Raw genomic sequence first — 21,017 nt, forward strand, 5'->3', positions numbered from 1 at the left:
CTCACCTCCGGGAGCGCCGGGTTCAGTAGAGAAAGCGGTCTAGCCAGGGCGTGTCGAGGAAGCTTCTGGAACCCCGGGAAAGCAGAGGGGCGCGCGTTCCGCAAGCAAGCTCCCTGGAGCCCCGGCGTGAGGCGGTGCACGTAGGCGTAGGCGACTCGGAGGGTGGGGGTGCAGCCGGGGTAGCCGGGGACCCGGGGTCTCGGAGCAGCGCCCCGCCCCCGGCCCTGGCCCCGCCCTCCTTGGCTGCTCTTAAGCCCGCGCCACAGGCGCCGCCGGTTCCGTCGTCCGCTCCTTGCGCTCGGACTCCGCCGAAGTCTGCTCAATCCTCTCCGTGCGCTTCGGTACCCACGCAGTCCTCCCAGTCCGCCCTCCGCTCCAGCCCCGGGCTCACGTCTAGTCCGGCGCTCTTCGGGGTCTCCGCGTCTCGCGAGAAGTCCTCGCCGCAGGCCTTCGGCTCCCGGGTTCAGGGGCGGATGGGGGACCGCGGAGCGAGGCCCGGGCGGCTGATGCCCATGCTCGCCCTGCTCTCCTGGGCGGCCAGCCTGGGCGTGGCGGAGGAGACGCCCGAGCGCATCCCTGCAGGTGAGCTCTGCTTGCTGGTTTCCACCGGCGGTCTAGAGAGAGCTGGGCATGTTTCCTCTTTGCTTGCTCCATCCCTGCGGGACCTAACCGCGGGGCTCCCTGCTTTGCGATTGGCAGGGACCTTCTTTCCTGCGCCCCGGGAAGCAGCTTGCCATCCTGCCTCTGTCTACACGCCGCGCTTGGGACCTGGCTATGATCGGACCCAGTGTCCTCCCACCCACTCCTCCTTCCGTTACACTTTGGGGCGTCCCTGAGTCCTGGCCCTGGCCGGTGTTCGGAAGCTGAGCTAAAGCTAGTAGTTGGAGGCAAGTTCGTGTGAACAAAACTTTCTGGGTTCAGCCAGAGGAGAGCCCCGCCGCCTATTTGTCTCAACGGGACTTGTACCGCAGGGGAGTTCTTTGGTTCTTTCTACTTCTGGGCCCTGGGCTCAGCTCCCTGGAACTGAGCCTTGCGTTTAAATGACCCGATGCACTCTGGTGAGGAGTGGGTGGATGCGATAATTTTGCATTCTTCAGTAACTAATTAGATTCTTTTCCTCTGGAAACTAAGGCGAGGAGCAAACATTTCTACCTTGGAATTCCAATTCAGAGGGTAACACTTGGCACAAGTCCAGTTGGACCTTGTAACCATCGGTTTTTGTCTTTCTTTTGGCGCAATAGGTGAAACTTAAGGACTCAGAAGCACCTGGTTCTTTGGAACAGTGCTCGCTTTGTTGGCTGCAATCACAGGGAAATCTGAACCTGTATGAGTATTCTGATTTTGAAGTAAATTTTATCCCATATCAAAGGTATTTCTTTCAGCATAGTACTAGAAAATCACACAGACAAATGAGAATAGAGGCAGAATATAAAAACTTACTCTGAAAACGGTCTTTGTTAAAACACCCAAAGCTTTTATTGATAAGTAACAATAACCTCCAGGATTTGCTAATTTTAGAGTTTGGCTTCAGCTTCTGTCTATTTTATGCCACCTCGATTCGACTTCTCACTTGTTTACAGAGCCTGTCCAATGCCAGGCTGCTACCTTTAAATTTGAGGTAAACAAACAAACAAACAAACAAAACCAACTTCCCTGTGCAAGCTTTTACATTTCATGGGATTGGATGTTAAATTTTAAGGGATTGTAATATCTAAGGCAGGGGATTTCAGATACGAATGTTTTCCATATAAAACCTATGGTTAATATCTGAGACATAGTTTCTGTGGTGGTAGGTGGGCCCAGAGTTCAGTTATGAGCTAAATGTTGGAAATGTTTCTGCATTCATGGAGCCAACCGAGGAGTCGCCGTTCTGGCTACACACACAGATAGATGGTTTCACATGTTCTGTGGTAAGCTAATAGATGCATTGTTTGCTTATTTGGTCAGATTTATTATCAGCTGTGGTAAGTTTTATCCCGGAAGTAGTATAACTGGAAATTACTACATAAATATTACTACATAAATAATCTTTCAGGTCTAAGTTGTCTAGATGAGTGGGCTTTCAAGAAGAGTGCAGATCACCTGTGGAACCCCCCACCTCCCATTATTTGTCACTGTGTTCCAGCTGGTCAGTAAAAAGCATATTCAGAGCTGGGGAGATGGCTCAGTTAATAAAGTACTTGTCCCAAAAGTGTGAGTTCTGGATCCCCAGGGTCTACTTAATAGCTAGGCATGGTGGCCTGTGCTTATAACCCCATTGATGGTGAGATAGATGATAGGCAGATGTAGGCAGATCCCTGGAGCTGACTGGCTACCTAGTGTCGCCTGCTTGGCAAAGCTTGTTTGGCTAATGAGATCCTGTGTCAAACAAAAGGTGGTGGCTGGTACCTGAGGGATGACTCCTGAGACTGTCATCATGCCTTCAACATGCAGCCCCACCCCTACCATTGTGCGCTCACTCTCCCACATAAAAGGAATGGGCCCTCTTGATAATTTGAGCCATACCCCCTCTGTAGGAATTGAAAGGCTAGCTTTTTCCTTGACCTCTACCTACTAGATGGCAGAAGCACCCAGCTATGAAAGTGGGAACAAAAGAAGTCTTCAGCAAGAGGCCAGTCTCTTGAGAGGCAGATCATCCAGGCTTGAGAATCGCTGCGCCAGATAAATAGGTGTCCTAGAGGCAATGTGACATTACAATGCTATCAGTGGGATAGTAGGTCCTACTCTGCCCTTCCATTTAGTTTTGAGAGTTTTCTGGAGCTTCTGGGCTCACGTGAGCCTCCTACTTCAGCTTCCTGAGTCGCTGGGACGACGACAGGTTTAGTTTTTTTTAAAAACCATTTTTTTTTTTCCTAGCAATTTTCTACTGTGACGGTGAGTGTGTTTCTGGAATGTATTTCCTGGTTTTGGCTGTGAGTTCAACACTTGGGAAAGTCCTGCTTGTTACAGCAACTGAAAGGTCTGCTGTGTGCTGCTGCCCTGGATGTTTTTTTGGCAGAGAGAATATAGAAAAGATTTCGGTTAAAATCATTTGTCCCCGTTTGTCCTCGCAGCATTTATCAAACTTTTCTTTCCTGGAGCTTTTCCCAGGCCGAGGTCTTCAGTCAGGTTCTTACGTGGATGTTGATGCTTCTTTCTGTACTCCATGCCTTCTAGATGAGAGAAGTGGGAGAGGGCTTTCCTGCCAAGTCTTTGCAGTCTGGATGCTAGACCTGGATCCAGACTAGTGAGTGCTTTTAGAGGTATCTTGACTATTTTATGGACTCCATTGGGCTGAACCCAAGTTTGGAGCAAAATTGAAAGAGATGGTTTCAGACATTTCTGTTAAGACCAGCATTTTTTCAATGATGTTCATTTATAAGCTCTTTAATTTGCTGTGGTGCGTTCGAGGAAGGAAGAGAAGGCTTGTCCCCTATCTGCTGATGCAAACCAGCAATTTACAGGGCGGAGAGGGAGACAGTGAGTCCCCAGAGAGGCTGTGGGAAGGGAAGGAGGGAAGCTCCTTCTCAGACTCTGCCTTTCCTGCACTTCTCCCCAGTCTGTGAGACCTGGGAGATTCCCTCACTTGCTCTCTTCTGTTTTTGCTTGTCTCTCTTTTATAATACGACACTCAGTTTCTGCTTCTCAAGCCTGTTTTGCTTTGTGCTTATAATTTAATGACTTAGACTTTGTGAAGCAGAGTTTCACAGTCTTCAGAATGCACGCCTGGCCCATTTACCACAAAAAGATTCACCGTTTATTTTGTAAAGCTTAAGGTCTCCTTTAAGAATTAGGAAAAGCAGCATGCAGCCATTGAGGTTAGTAGGTGTGCCTCTTCCAGGCCTTCAGCTAACTTGTCTCTGTGTTCTTTCTCCCTCGGGGACCCTTGCTACCAAGACTGAGCACTTTAAGCATGCCCTGTCAGCCAGGTCCTTCTTTGAGAGTTGTTAGCATCTCTTTTCCATAGCTTGGGTTGCCCACCCCTCCTTGATTTCTCTTAATCTGAGACAGTACATTCATTGTTCTCATCAGGTGCTGGTGTGGCACAATCAGTTATAGGACCAGAGTTGAGATTTGGGATGGATCGTACCTCCCACAAGGCCACTGGGAACAATAAGAGGAGCCAGTTCTCCTTCTGCACTCTTCCTGTTTCCCCGTGCCCTACCTGCCCTCGGTATTGTGCTGTGGGACTTTTGGGTATTTGGAAAAGAAATAGCAACTGGGCTTCAGTGACTTAGAGAGATGGTTGTTTAACAGGGAAAGCATGCTGTTCTTAGGTTATGTATATAGAGGCTTACGTGCAAGACTGAAGGCCAATATGCCCCTCAGCCAGGGACAGAATGCAAACCACAGGCCAAATCCACAAGGTCAGACCCAGCTTTGTATTTCATACGGCCTTTCAGCAACCAGACGCCACAATTTAGGATAGATGGAAAAGATCAGAAGGCAAGTCATATATCATAGCCTGTGAAAACTTTATGAACTCGGAGCTGTATTGGCTGCAGTCGCATTCATGTGCTGGCATACTGTCTGTGGTGGCTTGAGTGCTCCCAGGCAGAGCTGAGTCGTTCCCCACAGATGGAATTGACTACGCCGTCTTAAAATGTTTACCGGCTTACCCTGTGCTGGTCCTTGCCATAGAGGATGACATTCTTACTGAAACTGTAACACATGCAGATTGCTCCTCTCTTGGAAGGAGCCACATTTGGGACAGTAGCAGCTGGCTCTGGGCATGCCAGAGGCCTGGTTTTCATTTTAGATGTTGCCAGTGATTTCTGCAATTTTTGAAACACAATAGTTGACTCTAACTAGATATATACTTTGGTGTAAATACTGTTTATGTAGTTAAAAACAAAGTATCTTTATTTTGGCCAGATGGAATGGAGACACATTTTTCTTTAGATTTATGTTCTAGAACTTTATTCAAGGGAGGGACTTGGTGATGAGTTTTTGGCTTACTTCCTTGAATGAAATAATTAGTATATTTGTTCATTAGAAGTTTTAGTTCCTTGTAACTGCAGCAGTAAATCAGGCTGAATCTAGAAAACAGTGAAATTTCAAGCTACTTGAACTGTTTTGTGTGTGTGTGTTTTACTTTTTTTTTTCCTCTGTGATCACGCTATAAAGGAGCAACTCTCAAAGCTATTACCATTGCTTTACCCCACCCCAGTAGTTACTTGGAGTCTTAGAATATGGGCTGTATCACTGCCCTGAAGCTGCCTTGAAAGGCTGGTTTGTTAAGCAGTTGCTGACAGTCAGTGGAGCGCTGTTAAATTATTACCCTGCTCATTGGGTCACAAGGATACTTTTTATACCCGAAATGCTTCATAATTTTAAACTGTAACTTCAAATGAGTTACTGTTTATGTAAAGAAATGCAGTTTATAATTTAAAATAGAGTAACTTCATGTACATTTGAATCTGTTTTCATTCAGGATAACTTCTCTCTCCTACCAACATACAGATTTTCTTGGGTTTCTTAAAGGAGGTACGATTAAGTGCTAAGGGACGGGTGACAATATTTGTTGGTTCTGTATACGATTTCTGTACTTCTACGACAACTTTAGCTTAACATCTAGTCTGTGTAGGCTTAGAAAATGCAGAGCAACCAGTGAGGCGTCTCTAAGGAGGCAGTGGGCAGCCTTTGCTCCCCATGTCGAGAGCAGCCAATGCTGAAGTCTCTCCTTTTGCTGTTCTTTTGGATTGCCACTTCTCACAAGCCTGCAAGGTTCTGAGTGACAGGGACAATCCTCACCTTGCTGAGACAGGGAGACCTTGCCTTGGTGTAGCCTTCCCTTCTGCCTTGTGGATTTCTGTCGGTGAAGGACAGCTGGATTCAGAGACATCACCAGAGATGAAAACGAAACAGACAAACAGATCACCACATTTCAAATGTTAATGCCACCTACAGAACATGTTCTATGAATAGTCCCTGCGATGATTCTTAGTGAACACACGCTAATACACGGACCTATTGAGGGCTTGTCCGGAGGTGTTTCTGTCAAACCAGGGTGAGTTTAAGTAGGACAAAGGTAAAGTGACATCTCATTTGTTAGATTATGTGTTGAGTTTAGTATTATCTGTCTTAGTGATAGATACATAAGACATTCATTTATGCTAACTTATCTGTGTCATTTTTGTCGCGGGGTTGCAGTGTCAGATGTTGCTAAGGAAGTCCTCCATTTGCTTTTCGGTTTTAAGATTTCTTCCAGCAAAGCGAAAAGAGGCTTTTCAGTAGATTTCAATAGTGTGGTTGTATCCCAGGCAGACAGGTGAAAATTTCTTATTGCATGGAATAAAGGGGCTTTCAAATACTAGTTCTTATGTTTTGAAGAGGAGGGTCTGGCTGTGTAGCTCGCCTGGCTTCATACTTGTATTCCATCCTGCTTCAGCCTCTCTAGGGCTGGCTAGGGTTGTAGGTGCAAGCCATCATATTTACCTCAGCACAGACTGTTCTTACTCTCTTGTCGTCCCTGCCTCAGACACTCAGATACAGGGAAGAGATATTATCCCTGCCAGGTCACACCCTCTCAGGGTGGGCTACCTCTGCCCTGTTTCCATTGTCCCCTCTCTGGAACTGCCAGGAAGGGCTGACAGACCAACATGCTTCTTAGATTCCTCACAGCTGAAGGCTCAATTCCCACTGGTCTCTCCCGGCCCTATGAAAGCTAATCCCTATTAGCACCTGGCATTTACAGATAACTTGGATTGCAAGGGGTTGTGGAAGACAAAACTGTCTCAAGACATCCAACCTTGGCCATTGCTGCACAGATGACCCTTAACCCCACGATTCCCCAGGACCCTTTAAACTTCTTCAGCCAGAAGTGAAAAGAAAGCATTTCCTTAAGTCTAACTGGGTAATGATAGCTGACCTTGGGCCCATTTTCTTGGGTAGAACACTTTCTCCCTTCTTAAAGAAATGACTATGTTCTTTCTGGGCTGGCAGAAGCTTCCCTTTCATCCCAGTGTCCTGTCCTGTTCTCTAGTAAACTCTGCCTGAAAATTGTTCCTTCTCGGTGTTGTTCTCCCCCCATAACTCAACAGTGCCGCATGGTTGACTGTTCTGCAGGCTTAGCAATGTGTGAAAGAACTGCATGGATTCAGGCAGTCACCTGGTTCCTCATGCTGCAGCATCCCTGGTTGGTAGGAGACCCAGAAGCCCTCCTCCTTTCCTCTAGAGCCCAGGGCACATGTTTGGTGCTACCTTTGGTTTAGTTAGCTTGGAGCCAAAGTTTATATGAGGTCTTAGGGTGCTAATTACTTAATATCTAATATCTATTGCAAGAGGGGATCCAGTTCCTTTAAGTACTCCCTCCGTCCCCCTTTTAAGGCCACATAGCACTTATATAGCCTAGCTGGTCTTAATCTACTGGCCTTTCTCCCTCTGTCTCCTTGGGATTACAGGCCCATGTCACCAGGTGTGCCTTCTAATTTGGGTATTCTGTATTCAGTTTCTAACAGGTTCCTGGAGCATTTAGAAACTTTTCTTCTTGCTTCTTTAGGTATGGTAAACTCCAGCAGCTATTTTGTTTTCAACAATTCTGCAAATGGAGAATTTAAATCACGTCTTTCAAAACGCAAATGATCTGAGTAATTCACTCTCCCAGGAAGCCTTGCTAGACCTTGTGCTGGATGGCTGACTGTCTAGTTGTTTGTTTGGGTTTTTCCAGTCCTGGTCAAGCCAGCTCTGAGACCTCTTGTCTCCAGAGGTCTCGGCTCCTTCTTCAGCTGGCATTTCCTGGCTGCCAGCCTGCAGTGTGGCTGTGGCCAGAATGCTCTGCTCATCCAGGCCCTACTAATTCCTGCTGGCCTCTTCTAGAGGACAGTTCTCTTTTTCTTCTTAGTTTAGTTTAGAGAAGGTTGGAATTTTTCAAAGAGTGACTTTACCGGGTAACCAAGGGCAAAACAAAACCAAACCCAAATCTGGAAAATCACCAAAGCAAAGAAATGACCAGACCCACACCGCAGACAGGGTGCTCAGTGTTTTCTGACTCGGTGTCCTTAAAGCCCCATGCTCCTGGCATGCGACTGGTTTCCGAAAACCTATGCCCAACTTTTGTCTGGCCAATCTTTTATCTTCTTGCTTTTCCCAGCACAATATTTTACAGAGACAAATGCTTTCCAAGTTAGGAGTCCTTGACATTCAAGATAGAAAAAGAACAGTGAATGGCTGTTTGTAGCCTCTCGGAGACTTGTTAGCATAACCCTACCCATTTAATAGCTTTCCATTTTCTTCAGTAGTAGATAGATTTTGTGTTTTTCTTTATCTACTTTTTAATTTCTGCCCATATAATTCCTTTTCCCCTTTATTAGTTATTTGAGAGTTTCAAGTCTGTACATGTTTTGATCATATTTACATCCTGTTCCAATTCTTTCCAGGTATATGCATCCCTCTTCCCTTCAAACCCAGCTTTGCTCTCTTTTAAAAAACCCTTCAGGGCCAGTTTGTGCTGCCCAGGTGTGTGTGTATGTGTGGTGGTCCAGTGGAGCTGGTAAACTCCTTTGTATTTTTATAATTCTTGGTTTTGAGTAGGCTTTTGTGATTCTATAGTTTATTAAATACTGATTTGATTAACTAAACTTTATGTTTTCCTCTAGTGAGGGTTTTTGTTGGTAGCTACCAGCACCACCATTCCCATTGTTTGATACTCTGGATATGACAATATTTCAGGGTTCCAATGTTTATCGAATGTCTTAAGTTTTGTTGCTTTATGTGGAGAGAAGATAAAACTAACACAAACAAAATCACAGTAGACTCAGTTCTTTTGTACACTGAAATTGTAGGAGTCATGATAGGACAATAATTCATATGCAAGGTTGAAGAAATCCAAAATCCTTTAGAGTGAAGAGCCGGGAGGACAGCTGGCGCCAGGAGGCAGGGACCTGAGATCCCTTCATTCTGTAAGCTGAGCCCTCACCATGCCAGCAAACCTGATTGGCAGTGTCAGAGCTTTCCCCCTGAGTCCTTGGGAAAACTGCTATTATTTTATTCGGCCAAAGAGAAGAGAGATAAACAGTGGTCTTGTATTTTGAAGTTTGTATTTGTTCCTAGTTATTGTATCTCTCATGAGATTTGACTGAAATTTGATGTGGCTTTTTTTTCCTAATGAGCTTTTGATTTATAGGTAAGGTAATGCTAACAATAACTAGAATTAAATTTACATTTTAAAATATTCCAAATGTTTCATATGAGGGAGAAAAACAGTCTAGTGTTGATATGAAGTTATTTTTTTGTCTTCTCAGAGGAATTAGATAATCCAGTGCATTTAAATACTGTAAACATTTTTTTAAGGAACTGTATTCTGTTGTTTCCTTCCTATTTAAAATTTATAAATTAATAAAGATGATGCTGATAACCCTGGAATGGCTAAAACTCAACCTATGAGGTGTGTGCTATTTAAAAATTTACTCTCTTTAGTTTCTTTACTGAAATAGTTAGATTTACCCCATAATTTTAAAATAGATGACATTTATTGTGCTAGAACCATAAGTTCAAAAGAAGTCACTTTGTAGAGAAGAGCTCATGAGTGTGTGTGTTCTGGAGAGTGTACGTGCATGATCGCATGTGCTTTGCTACATACAGAGATCACCCGTAGGCCTTTAGAATGGAATGCCTTCCATTCTGAGGTCTGGCTGGGTTGCTGTCTCAGTGGTATTTGTTCTTTGTGTTTGCATATCCACAATTGAATGTTATCTAGTGAGTAGCAGCCTTATTGATAAACTTGGAAGATTACTTTGCCTTTTCTTTTTCTTTTCTTCTTCCCCCCCCCTTTTTTTCCTTTCCTTTTTTTTTTTTGGACTATATTATCTACTGTTTCCACAAGGACCACACCCGACATTCCGCACTTGGGGACCAAATTTTCTCTTGCTAGGCAAGTGGTTTAGCTGAGCTAAACCCCCAGCTCTCCAAAATGACTTAAGGTAAATTAAAGAAAGAAGTTCAAACAGGAGAATGAGAGGGAAAGTGTGTACATTTTGAAAAAGCAAAATTACTCTTCTGTTATGATACTGTAACATTGCAGAAGCACTCACCTTGATTACTGGGGAATTAACCATGAGTTGTTGACTAACTATGTAAACCTTAATAGTTACTCGTCCCAATATATTATGTATTCAAGAACTATCTGGTTTATTAAAATGGTAAATGCTTTAGTGTGTGGGTAGACTTTTTAGTGCATAGGTGTACATGCTCATTTGTACATGTGTGCATACACATGAACATGTATGTGTGTGTGTTTGAGCCTGAAGGGCCGGGGTTGAAGCTGGGGATCATGCTAGAACTCTCTACTTTATTTATTGAGATCTCTCCCTGAATCCAATGCTGGGGAGATTTTTATTTTATTTTATTTTAGCCAGCCAGCTTGCCCAGGGGATTTTCCTGTCTTCTTTCAAGTACTGGGATTATCAGTGGTCCATACCCACTCAGTTTTTAATATGGATTCCATATAGCCAAATTCTGGCCCTCGAGTTTGGGAGCTTGCATTTTATTGAGCCTAGCTACAAGTTAACAAAGTTATTTATTACTAGGTGTTACATATTTGATGTTTTTATGTTCTTCAAGTACAAGCATTTCCCCTACTTGGTATCAGGTCCTAAATAGCTAAGCCCACCACATTGGTCAGCCAATGGCTTTTCCCTGACTGGGGCTTTTGTAGTGCTTATGATGAGTGGCTTATGATGATGGGGGTGGGATCCTGGCTGAAGTGTGCGGGATCAAGTAAGCAGTTTATGTTTTAAAAGGTGCTCAAGATAAGAAAGAGCCATCATGGATAGTGCATTCCCTTTCCTGTAGCTAGGCTCGGATTCCGATGGGCCTGTGGGAGCAGCTCAGTATTAGATTGCTTGACTAGCATGTTCAAGGACCAGTGTCAATGCCCAGCACTGAAAATGAAAGTAACCCAATTCATCATAGGTGGAAGACATGCATTTTTCTCAGTAGCCATAATCTCCCCCATGGGAATGAAGTGAAGGGTCCATTTGCACTGTAGGGAAACCTGGAAAACTCTCATGTGAGGAGGTGACAAGAAGCGGAGTGGCAGAGAAATCTTCATGTGTGAAGGAGAAGGGCCCAGACAACTAAGAAAAGCGTTGATCAGAATCCACTGATGGGGTTTTGTAATCCATTTTGGTTACATAAGTTGAACCTTTAATTCTGTCCAAAGTAGAAATATGGTTTGGTCAGTTTTACTGTAGGACTTTATCTAGGTTATGCTAATTGATGCCATGGCATTCTACATTGACCACAGTGAATGTAATGTACTGTTCCAGAAGGTCTTGCTAGACCATGGCATTTAGCTGTGGTCTCCTGTGGGTGGACCCTGGTAGTATTCTTTCTCCTCTGTCTCTCCCTCTCACTTTTTCTCTCTCCCTTCTCCTCCTCCCTCTCTCTAGACACACACACACACACTCTCTCTCTCTTTCACGCGCGCACACACACACACACACGCACACACACACAAACATACTGTCTGTCTCTTTCTCTCTCTCTCTCTCTCTCACACACACACACACACACATACACACACACACATTCTCCCTGTATCTGTATCTCTCTTTCCATCTGTCTGTGTCTCTGTCTGTCTGTCTGTCTGTCTCTCTCTCTCTCTCACATACACACACACACACACACACACAGAGAGAGACAGACAGAGAGAGGGGGGGGGAATTAGCTGGCTGCTTCCATGATTAGCAGAGATGGAGAAAGGTAGACATTTTCAACTATATGGGTGTTCAGCAGTGAACAGGCTCACGGTGCACATGTGTCTTGGTACTTCTGATGAATTGAGGTGTAAGTCTCCTGTGCTGTGAATGACATGAATTGTTGTATTAATTTCACCTTCATCCTGTTTAACATTACCACGAGTTTAAGGATGATATTCATTTATTTTGACATACAAAGAGAAATACAGGAGGAGTACAGAAGAGTGTGCTTGCTTTCTGAGAATAGCCAGTGAAGGTTCACTGTAAAACACTGATAGAACCCTAACTGTGAATTTAAAGTACTCATGCTGTTGCCTCTGATGCTGGGCTATGTAATGTATTTGAAAGCTAAGGGCTTACGAACTGCTTACAAAGTAACCGAAAGATAAACGGTGTGGAAACAGTGTAGGGCAATAGTTAAGAGGATAGAGCTTTCCAATGAGCAGATGAGCCATTAAGGTGTCACACATGAGCAGATTATCCTCTACACAAGCTTCTTAACCTCTCTGAACTCTCACAGTTCCCTATCAGTAATGCTGCTTCCTCGGCAATAGAGGAAGCGTGCCCACAAATAGAAATTGCCCTATTTGTGCTATTACTTTTGTACCATTTTAAGGAATATAATTCTAGTTAGCAGTTTTTCTAAGGTGGAAGTTAAATATAGTGGAATTATTCTTACGTTCACATAATGGAATATATACAGGATCTCATCAGGGTTTAACAAGTTAAGCTATAATGGCAGCATTTTGGGAAGACCTCAAAGGAAATAAAAGATAAATTTAACTATGCAGATGTCCCCTTTTTGATGATGCTGTTTACTTTAGTTTCAAAACTTAAATTTTTTGTCATTCTTCTTATATATGATTTTTTCCTCCTTTTTTTTCTTTAAGCCCAGATTTCCTTGGAATTTATGATTACAAACCTATGATTCCTTTGTCTCCTCCTGAGTGTCGTACAGGGTTTGATTAGTCCAGGCACTCAGATCTGCTGTGCACACCATTATTTCCTTGGTGTCTGCTTTATTCATCTTCAGTAGAAGTTTATGCACACATTAGTCAATGTCTCAGACAGCTACCCCCTTTAAATACACAATCTGAAACTACGATGATCTGAATTCATCTCTGCTGCTGGTTCTCAGAAATCCCTTCACTAGGGGGTTTGTGTGATCAGATCCATTAATCTCTGTTTCTAAACTCCCTCACAGCTGTCTCCATCTGACACCAGGTTGCAGAGTCAAATCTCTTCTGTTTATAGGATTTCAGAAAGGTCAGATAGTGTTAGGCTTTCAGGATCAGGGAATTTAACCTGAAATCTCTCTTTATTTATTTATTTTTCTTTTGGTGGGGAGAGAGAAAGAAGGGGGGCAGGGAGAGATGGGAGAGAGGGACAGGCTGGCAGGCAGAGACACCCCAGAGCCTCCTTGCCCATAGATAGGGCTGCAGGGGAGCCTGGAGGGAGGGGTGTATTGCTCTCAGTTCCTTCACTTGGATACTTTGTATTCCTGCCCCTCTCAAGTCCAGTGGCTCTGGAACAGGAGACATTCTCCCAAAGGACAAATGATGATGTGTGTCAGGGCTCTGCTATAAGTAGTAGGTGCTGCTGGGCTTCTGTGGATAGGCACTGATGGATGGGTGATTGGGTGGGGGATCCTGTACGGTCCAGCTTGGCTCCCAAGAAAGAAGGCTCTGTCCTGATTGGCAGATCTGCTGTGGGTGAAGAAAGATCCCTCATCTCAGCTCATTGCCGATTCCACTGCCTGCACCCTGGGCTTCTCCTGGTTCCAGGTGTATCTGTGTTCCCTCAGCCAGTGCTCACAGTGCTCTTGGTTGTCAGCCAAGCTTGCCTTTACCTGTAGATACTTTGGGTCACAGTTCGGGACCCTCTGACTTTTAAAATTCAGTTTAGCAATTTTAAGTCCTCTGTTAGTGCATCCATGAAACAGTTTTTGATGGCACTTTATCTGTTCTCTAAAAACTGTCTTCCTCGAAGTGGAAGCCTTCGTAGAGAAAGAATATTTTTCTATATTCTCACTGGAGTCCTTCATCTGCCAGTGTAGGAAAGTAGTGTTGATTTTTCGGCTGTTTATTTCATTTATTTTTTGCTGCATCCATTTTATTCAGTAGCTTTTATGAATTTTTAGTAAATAGAAGAACTGCTTGCTGCTGTCTCACTGTTGCTAAGTAGCCACTGAGCAACCTCTCCTTTCCCTGTCCTTGGCCTCTGGGAACTAGGATTCTATCCCCCAGGTCTAAGGGAGCAGGTTGTTTAGGTCAGTTAGCATGAGTGAAGTCATGGGCTCTGTCTTTCGGTGCTAGCTCTTTTCAGTTAACCTAATGATTCCCATTTAATCACAGTTGTTGTAGATGATTCTTTAACTCTTTTGTAGCTGAGTAGTATTTCTTTTTTGGTTTTTCGAGACAGGGTTTCTCTGTGTAGCCCTGGCTGTCCTGGAACTCACTTTGTAGACCAGGCTGGACTCAGACTCAGAAATCCGCCTGCCTCTGCCTCCAAAGTGCTGGGATTAAAGGTGTGCACCACCACTGCCCACCTCTGAGTAGTATTTTATTGTGTGGGTGTATGTGTGTCTTCAGCTGTTTAGTGACTCTGGATTCATTTTGATGACGTGTGTCCTGAGGGCAGGTCTTTCATGTGTAGCATGTCCTAAAATGCTCCAGTAAGAAATGCCAAAACACCAATAAAATCAGTGAGGACTGGTTAATATACAAACTATGCCATTATTTAACATTGTGGTTTTGCCTTGCAGCGAAATGGGTTTCTGTAACTTAAAATATAGTCACTAGCAAATTGAATTTGTCTGGGATCCCACTGTGAACTAGTATGTAAAATATTGTGATTTTTTTTTCAAGTTGCTATCCCTTCATGTATTTTCTTTAGAAGATCCAGTACATCCATTAACAGGCATGGAAGACAATGTCCTATTCTGCCCTGCTTCAGGATGCGGTTCTGTAAGTCCTTCCCACGGTGCTTATTTGCTTTTGGGGCACGTTTTATACTCGTAATATTTTGGTGTCTGTGGAAGGCTTGCTTCAGACTCCCTAGGTTCTACTCACTGTTGAATAAATGCATTGTTTAGTATGATGCCCTAACTCAAATTATTTTGTAATAGTATTATTGAAAATACACTTTGGAGCCATTTTTACTCGTTTGCGTGTGATTTGTAAAAGGAGAACGTCTCAGGGAGTGTGGGCTTTTCCTTTCTTGTGTCATGTATCAAAGTGAATAGCGGACAGTTGTGTGGCTTGTCATCTTGTTTCTATTAAATCATGCCAGCTTTGCCAATAATGCTACTGATTTATTTCTGGAATTTATAATGATTTTTTTTTTTACTCTCTACTTAGCAGAATAAGAGGGTTTTTTCCTCCATTTTTTAAAATATTTTACTGGAATATACAATCTATTTGAGTGGAGGAAGCACAATAAAGAATTCTATCAGTGAATATCAATAATAAGAAGAAAGAACGTGTGTGTGTTGATCCAGTGTAAGAATAATGAGATTGTAAATTACCATTGCAGGTCTCCTCAGAGCTTTGTTCTGTATTTGTGTTCATGTAAGCTAGTGGTTCTCAGCCTGTTCATTGTGGCCTCTTTTGGGACCTTTCACAGGTAGCTTAAGACCACCAGAAAACATAAATATTTATTATGATTCATGATGATAGCAAAATTACAATTAAAACATAGCAACAAAAATACTTTTATGGGTGGGGGTTCATCATAATGAGGAACTGTGTTAAAGGGTCACAGCATTAGGAAAGTTGAGAAGCACTGTTTTAAGTGGACTGGGGATGCTTTGTTTCTGAGGGAGGAGGCTTGAAAAAAGCAGAGCATGAAAAAAAAAAAAACTTGGAACTGCGCAAGATGTGTCTGTGGAGTAGCTAGACTAGCGGGCCTGCCATGGTGCTCAGAGTTCAGACCCACAGACAGTAGGGGACACTGAACCAAATAGCTGGAACTGTACTGAAACGAAGAGAAACTGCTGAGATCTCCTGAGGTGAAAGAAGCTTTGCAGGCCCCCTCTTCTGATGACAGTTCGAAGAATAGACTGACCAGGTCTGGAGTGGTTGCTGTGAGGTCCTTTAGCGTATGGGACAAGGGGAGGCGATGATGGTATCTGACATGGGACAGGTGACAAGGAGAGGCTGGGCCATGTTACACGGATAGAATTTGTAGACACATTGCACATGCCCAAGAGAGAGGAACATAGGATATAAGACATGTCTACATTTTATTTTATTTATTTATTTTTTTAATTAGGTATTTTCCTCGTTTACATTTTCAATGCTATCCCAAAAGTCCCCCATACCCACCCTCCCAATCCCCTACCCACCCACTCCCACTTTTTGGCCCTGGGGTTCCCCTGTACTGGGGCATATAAAGTTTGCAAGTCCAATGGGCCTCTCTTTGCAGTGATGGCCGACTATGCCATCTTTTGATACATATGCAGCTAGAGACAAGAGCTCCGGGGTACTGGTTAGTTCATATTGTTGTTCCACCTATAGGGTTGCAGTTCCCTTTAGCTCCTTGGGTAATTTCTCTAGCTCCTCCACTGGGGGCCGTGTGCTCCATCCAATAGCTGACTGTGATCATCCACGTCTGTGTTTGCTAGGCCCCAGCGTAGTCTCACAAGAGACAGCTATATCTGGGTCCTTTCAGCAAAATCTTACTAGTGTATGCAATGGTGTCAGCGTTTGGAAGCTGATTATGGGATGGATCCCTGCATATGGCAATCACTAGATGGTCCATCCTTTCGTCACAGTTCCTAATTTTGTCTCTGTAACTCCTTCCATGGGTGTTCCCATTTCTAAGAAGGGGCAAAGTGTCCACACTTTGGTCTTCGTTCTTCTTGAATTTCATGTGTTTAGCAAATTGTATCTTATATGTTGGGTATCCTAAGTTGGCAGTTAAATGCTTAAATTTGGTTTAATCTTCACAAAGCAAAAATGGACTATGCCTGCTCTACCACTCTGACATGGAGGTTACTAGAGCTGTCTGAGAAGCTTGGTGACCATTTTACCTGTCAAGTGCGAAAACTAGAATTCAGATATCTCATCAGCCACATAAAAGCCAGATGTATTGCCCATCTGTAACTCCACCTCTGGCAAGCAGAGACAGGTGGATCCCATGGGTTTGCTGGCCAGTTGGCCAGCCTCACTGAAACAGCCAGTTCTAGGTTCGTCAACAGACCCTGTCTTAAAAAATGAAGAGGAACACAACAGAGGAATACCCTTGAACTGATGACGGCCTCCACACATGCATGCACACACATGCACAGACAGACAGACAGACAGACACAGAAAGTTATTTTTCTTATATCAGCATTTGGCCAGTGATACAGTAAGGAAAGTTGTTATCAGTCCTCCAACTGTCTAAGAACAAGAATGACAAAGGAAGTCCAGTCCTGGAACATTGATTTATTGCTGGTTTAAGACCATTTTCCTGCAAATGCATTTCTTCACCCAGTAAACTCTTCTTTTCTTTAGGTTTCATTGTTAGTATACATTTCTCAGAACTATTCCCTAACCTTCTAGTTTAATACAACGTTCTTCTTTAAAAATACCTCGTCTCACTCTAGTTTTAAAAAGGTATTCTTTGCTCATTTATCACAGTTAGCATGAAACCTTTGTTTTGTGGCAAAACTTACTGTGTGTTGTCTTAACCATTCCCGAGTTATGTGGAGTCAGGAACCTGTCTTTTGAAGTAAATCTGTGGAGAATATTTCTTTACACTGAGATTTGTCAGTCATTAGTTTATGTTCTTCTCAATTTTAGTATTTCTTTGGCTTCCTGTGGCAGGCGTCTCTGGAGGAGTTGGCACCTGTTTCACGGTGGAAATGGTAACTCTTAAAAATGAAAATGAAACAAGTAATATAATTTGTAGGACCTTAGGGCAGAGTGGAGCCTGGAGTTAATTTAAGTCTGTGGTTTAGGAGCCAGACTTGCCTCAAGAATGAAAGCTCCTTTTCCTTAAAATATCCAAGTGTCCTGCTACTCAGGTACTCTCTGGCTACATATGAGGTTTTCGTCTGGCCATAAAGGAAAGAGGAATAAAAGTAGCCTTGAGATGCTGTTACTTCTTATCTTAGATTCTATATTAGTTCCTCTGGGATCTGTTCTAAGCATCTGTGTTTAACACAGTCTTTAGGTGTTCCAACTGCATGAAGGTTTCAAAGTCATATCCCAAAGGAGGATGGCGCTGCTGGAGTGTGTGGGTGGAGCGTTCACATTTCTTCAGTCATTACTTATTTTCCGTTGGCAAGGGACTCTCTAGATAGGTTGTTTGTGTGTTTCTCCACGAGTCTGGAATGTTTTCCATGCTGTTCTGCTAGTTATCAAAACACAGTTACCGTTCACGGGATACCATGGAGGCTTGACATGCTTTGCTGCTCTGCTGCAGTCCGGAAGTGCGTGGCTCAGTCTGGCGTTTCTTTCAATAAAAGTATAACTTTCCTATGCTTAAATTCTGGATATCATCAGAGGAGGTGTATGCAGTCTGAGCAAGTTTCAAGATCCATCTCTTACATGTTGGTAATCAGTTTACTATTGGTGAAAACATGGGCTACAGATATTTTAACAGCTCACTGTATTGTCTGGTTGTAGCTTAAAATCCAGAGATTATTTATATTACCTGTGGTTAAGGACTACATACAGAGTGAACAAATGAGCTTTCCACATCTCAGTATTAAATACATTTTAAAAATCATACAGGAATAGCTAGTGAAGAGGCATGCTGGCCGGTGCCATCAGGTACCCTGACCCTTGAGATATTAAACTGGGAACTAAGACATTAAAGACCCAGGACCAGGAATATAGATCAGTGGTAGCACACTTGCCTCCTGTATGCAAAGTCCCGAGTTCAATTCCCAGCATCAGAAATATAAAAGCAAAGGAAGAACAATGAAATTGAAGTTGAAAGCATGTGAAAAATCGTCCCCCTGGGGCTTTTCTCATGTGGTAATTAGGAGCCACAGAGATGTTATATTTTTCATATGGCTTTTCTAATTATAGGATGATGCACAGTCAGTTCTGATCAGTAGTGGGAATGTGGTATAACAGAAAATGCAGGGTAATTTATGAATTTGAGAAACGTTTTTATTTGAAACACACACACACTCCATAGTTTAACTGGTATTGATTATTTTATTTAGCACTAAATGAAATTATTGTGTTTCGTCTTTGAGAAATCTTGGGATTAAGGGTATGCAAGGCCCACTGGGAGAGGTCACTGATTCTGAGGAAATACTGGGAGCTAACAGCACTTCTTGGCTGAGGACATTAGGTTGGATGAGTAACAGTTTTATAGCTGTGGACAGGGTGACCCTGTACTGTACAAGATGTTGGCAGAGCTCACAACTCTCAGTATTCCTGTTAGAAGCTGGCCACATGGGATATTGGCTACGCGCTCCAACAAGAGTGACTGATGTCTTCATTTCTGCTCCAAAATTGCTCCACCTTAACTGTTGATTGCCTGAGTACTGCACAGCCTGGCCCGTGCTTGAGGGTGGGGGTGGGGGTGGGGGTGGGGGTGGGGGTGGAGGTGGGGGTTGGGGTGGGGTGGGGGGTATTCTGCTCTGTGTGTAAATCCTCTGTGGATTTATACACAGATGTTAGATTGCATCCATAGAGCCATTGTGTGAACATCTGTTTTAAATGTGTGTCATCTTTATAACTAATTAATGCCTTGCTGTGTTCTTGTGGAGTCATCTTAGTATTTGAACAACCATGTGGCCTGCCATTTATTTCTCATGTATTGTAGCAAGAAAGTGATTGAATATTTCTACACAGAAGACAGGGGAAAGGTGGAGTGAGTAGGGGAAGGAGGGCTAGCTAGGTGAAGCCCTTCACCCAGTCTTTCCTTCTCAGCGTCCTCCACCTGCAGGATTTTCCCTGCCAGTGAACTTCAATGGATATATTCCAATCCTTGTAACAACTGTCTTAGTAATAACTTAAAGTGGTGAATTTACATAATGCACCAGTGGCTTGTTTATTTTACTCTAGTTTAAAATGAAGAAAAGTCTCTGCATACTGATTGCTCAGTCTGGTGAAATTCAAACTAATGGGAAGTACAGAAAAGCGTTTGGTGTTGAGGTGAACTCAGTCACTGCCATCATACAGTGTAGTAAAACCCACAGCCACATGTTGCGTTTTCTTGCTAATTTGTGTCTGAGATTCTCCTGGGAACAAGAAAATATCAACACAAGAAATGCTATCAGGTTACTGTCACATTCTAGGTTTCTTAGGATCTATGTTGTCATTGGAAGGAATTTTAATTTAAACATTTTCTTGCCACTTTCTGGGCAAGTCACCTTAAATAATTTGGAATTCCTTCTTCTCTTCCTTCCTCACATACTTAATTTAATATATCAGTTAACTTGTTGAATTATTCAAAGCACACTCAAACGAGTTGCTTTTCACATTCTTCATTGCTACTCCTTGGTTCCAATCATGATCTTTAGCCTAGAGTGTTGTAACTCACCCCTCTAACCCCCTCTCCTGCCCCAGCCAGCAGTGCCTGAATTTATTCTGTTTCTTTCAGAGAAGCCAGGCAGTCCTGATAAACAGTAGTCATAATGATTGAGAAAGCTCCATTACATTGCACTAAGCATTTTGTTTGGCCTCAAATCTGGGACCCTGTCACATCAAACATACTTTATTCAGGGCAGCATATTTGATATAAAGTAGAATGTTTAGAAATTATATTTAATGAGTAATAGGTGAATGTTGTTTGCTATTAGCAAATCCTAATCTTGGCCTTGTATTTTATCCCTGTCCTCAACCTTCTGAAAGCATCTGAAGTCAAGATTAAAATCTGCAGTGACCTGTGAGGCCCTCTGTAGTTTACAAGCAGTTCTGAGGTTTGCGCGTGCCACATCTTGTCTTGCTTGATATCTTCTGCCCATGGATCTGCCTGCCTTGTCCTTTCCCAAGGCAGGTACCATGACATACTTTGAATTGATTGTTGCTTCTTACTAGAGAGCTTCCAGCATATTATCTGCATGGTTCACTGCCTCTGCATTAGACTCTTCTCTCACCGTGCTAGGTGTGTGACTCAGAATTGCAGCATTAGAGAGGCCACAACTCCCAGTGTTTCCTGTCCATGCACCTCAGAGCAGAAAGTAATCAGAAGTATTGTCCTTCGTGTTTGCCCCATGGCAGCAAAGATTGATTTCTCTTTTCTTTTATTCCCTCTGGACTACTGAGGCTTTAGGTCACTGTGTGGCATATGTTCTTAACAGGCAATGAAGAGGCTGAGGATATTCTGGCATCTATAGGATGTTTATTCCTTACTTGCAAACTGTACAGAGCAGCATCTTCCCCTGTCTGT

At 43.3% G+C, this 21,017-nt stretch overlaps 1 protein-coding gene across 2 annotated transcripts in view; it reads left to right on the forward strand.

The window, feature by feature from the left end:
• Positions 1 to 274: 274 nt before the first annotated feature.
• The window catches only part of Plod2 (procollagen-lysine,2-oxoglutarate 5-dioxygenase 2), a 67,308-nt gene continuing 46,565 nt past the window's right edge, over positions 275 to 21,017 (forward strand). For both annotated transcript variants that reach the window (XM_085827895.1, XM_085827896.1), the window contains exon 1: positions 275 to 582. In XM_085827895.1, the coding sequence (XP_085684021.1) occupies positions 474 to 582 (109 nt within the window). In that variant the 5' untranslated portion in view covers positions 275 to 473. The remainder of the gene's footprint in view (positions 583 to 21,017) is intronic.

This window comes from Mus caroli, unplaced genomic scaffold (genome assembly GCF_978045245.1).
Source record: "Mus caroli unplaced genomic scaffold, Mus_caroli_1 scaffold_11, whole genome shotgun sequence".
In the NCBI taxonomy this organism is placed as follows: domain Eukaryota; kingdom Metazoa; phylum Chordata; class Mammalia; order Rodentia; family Muridae; genus Mus; species Mus caroli.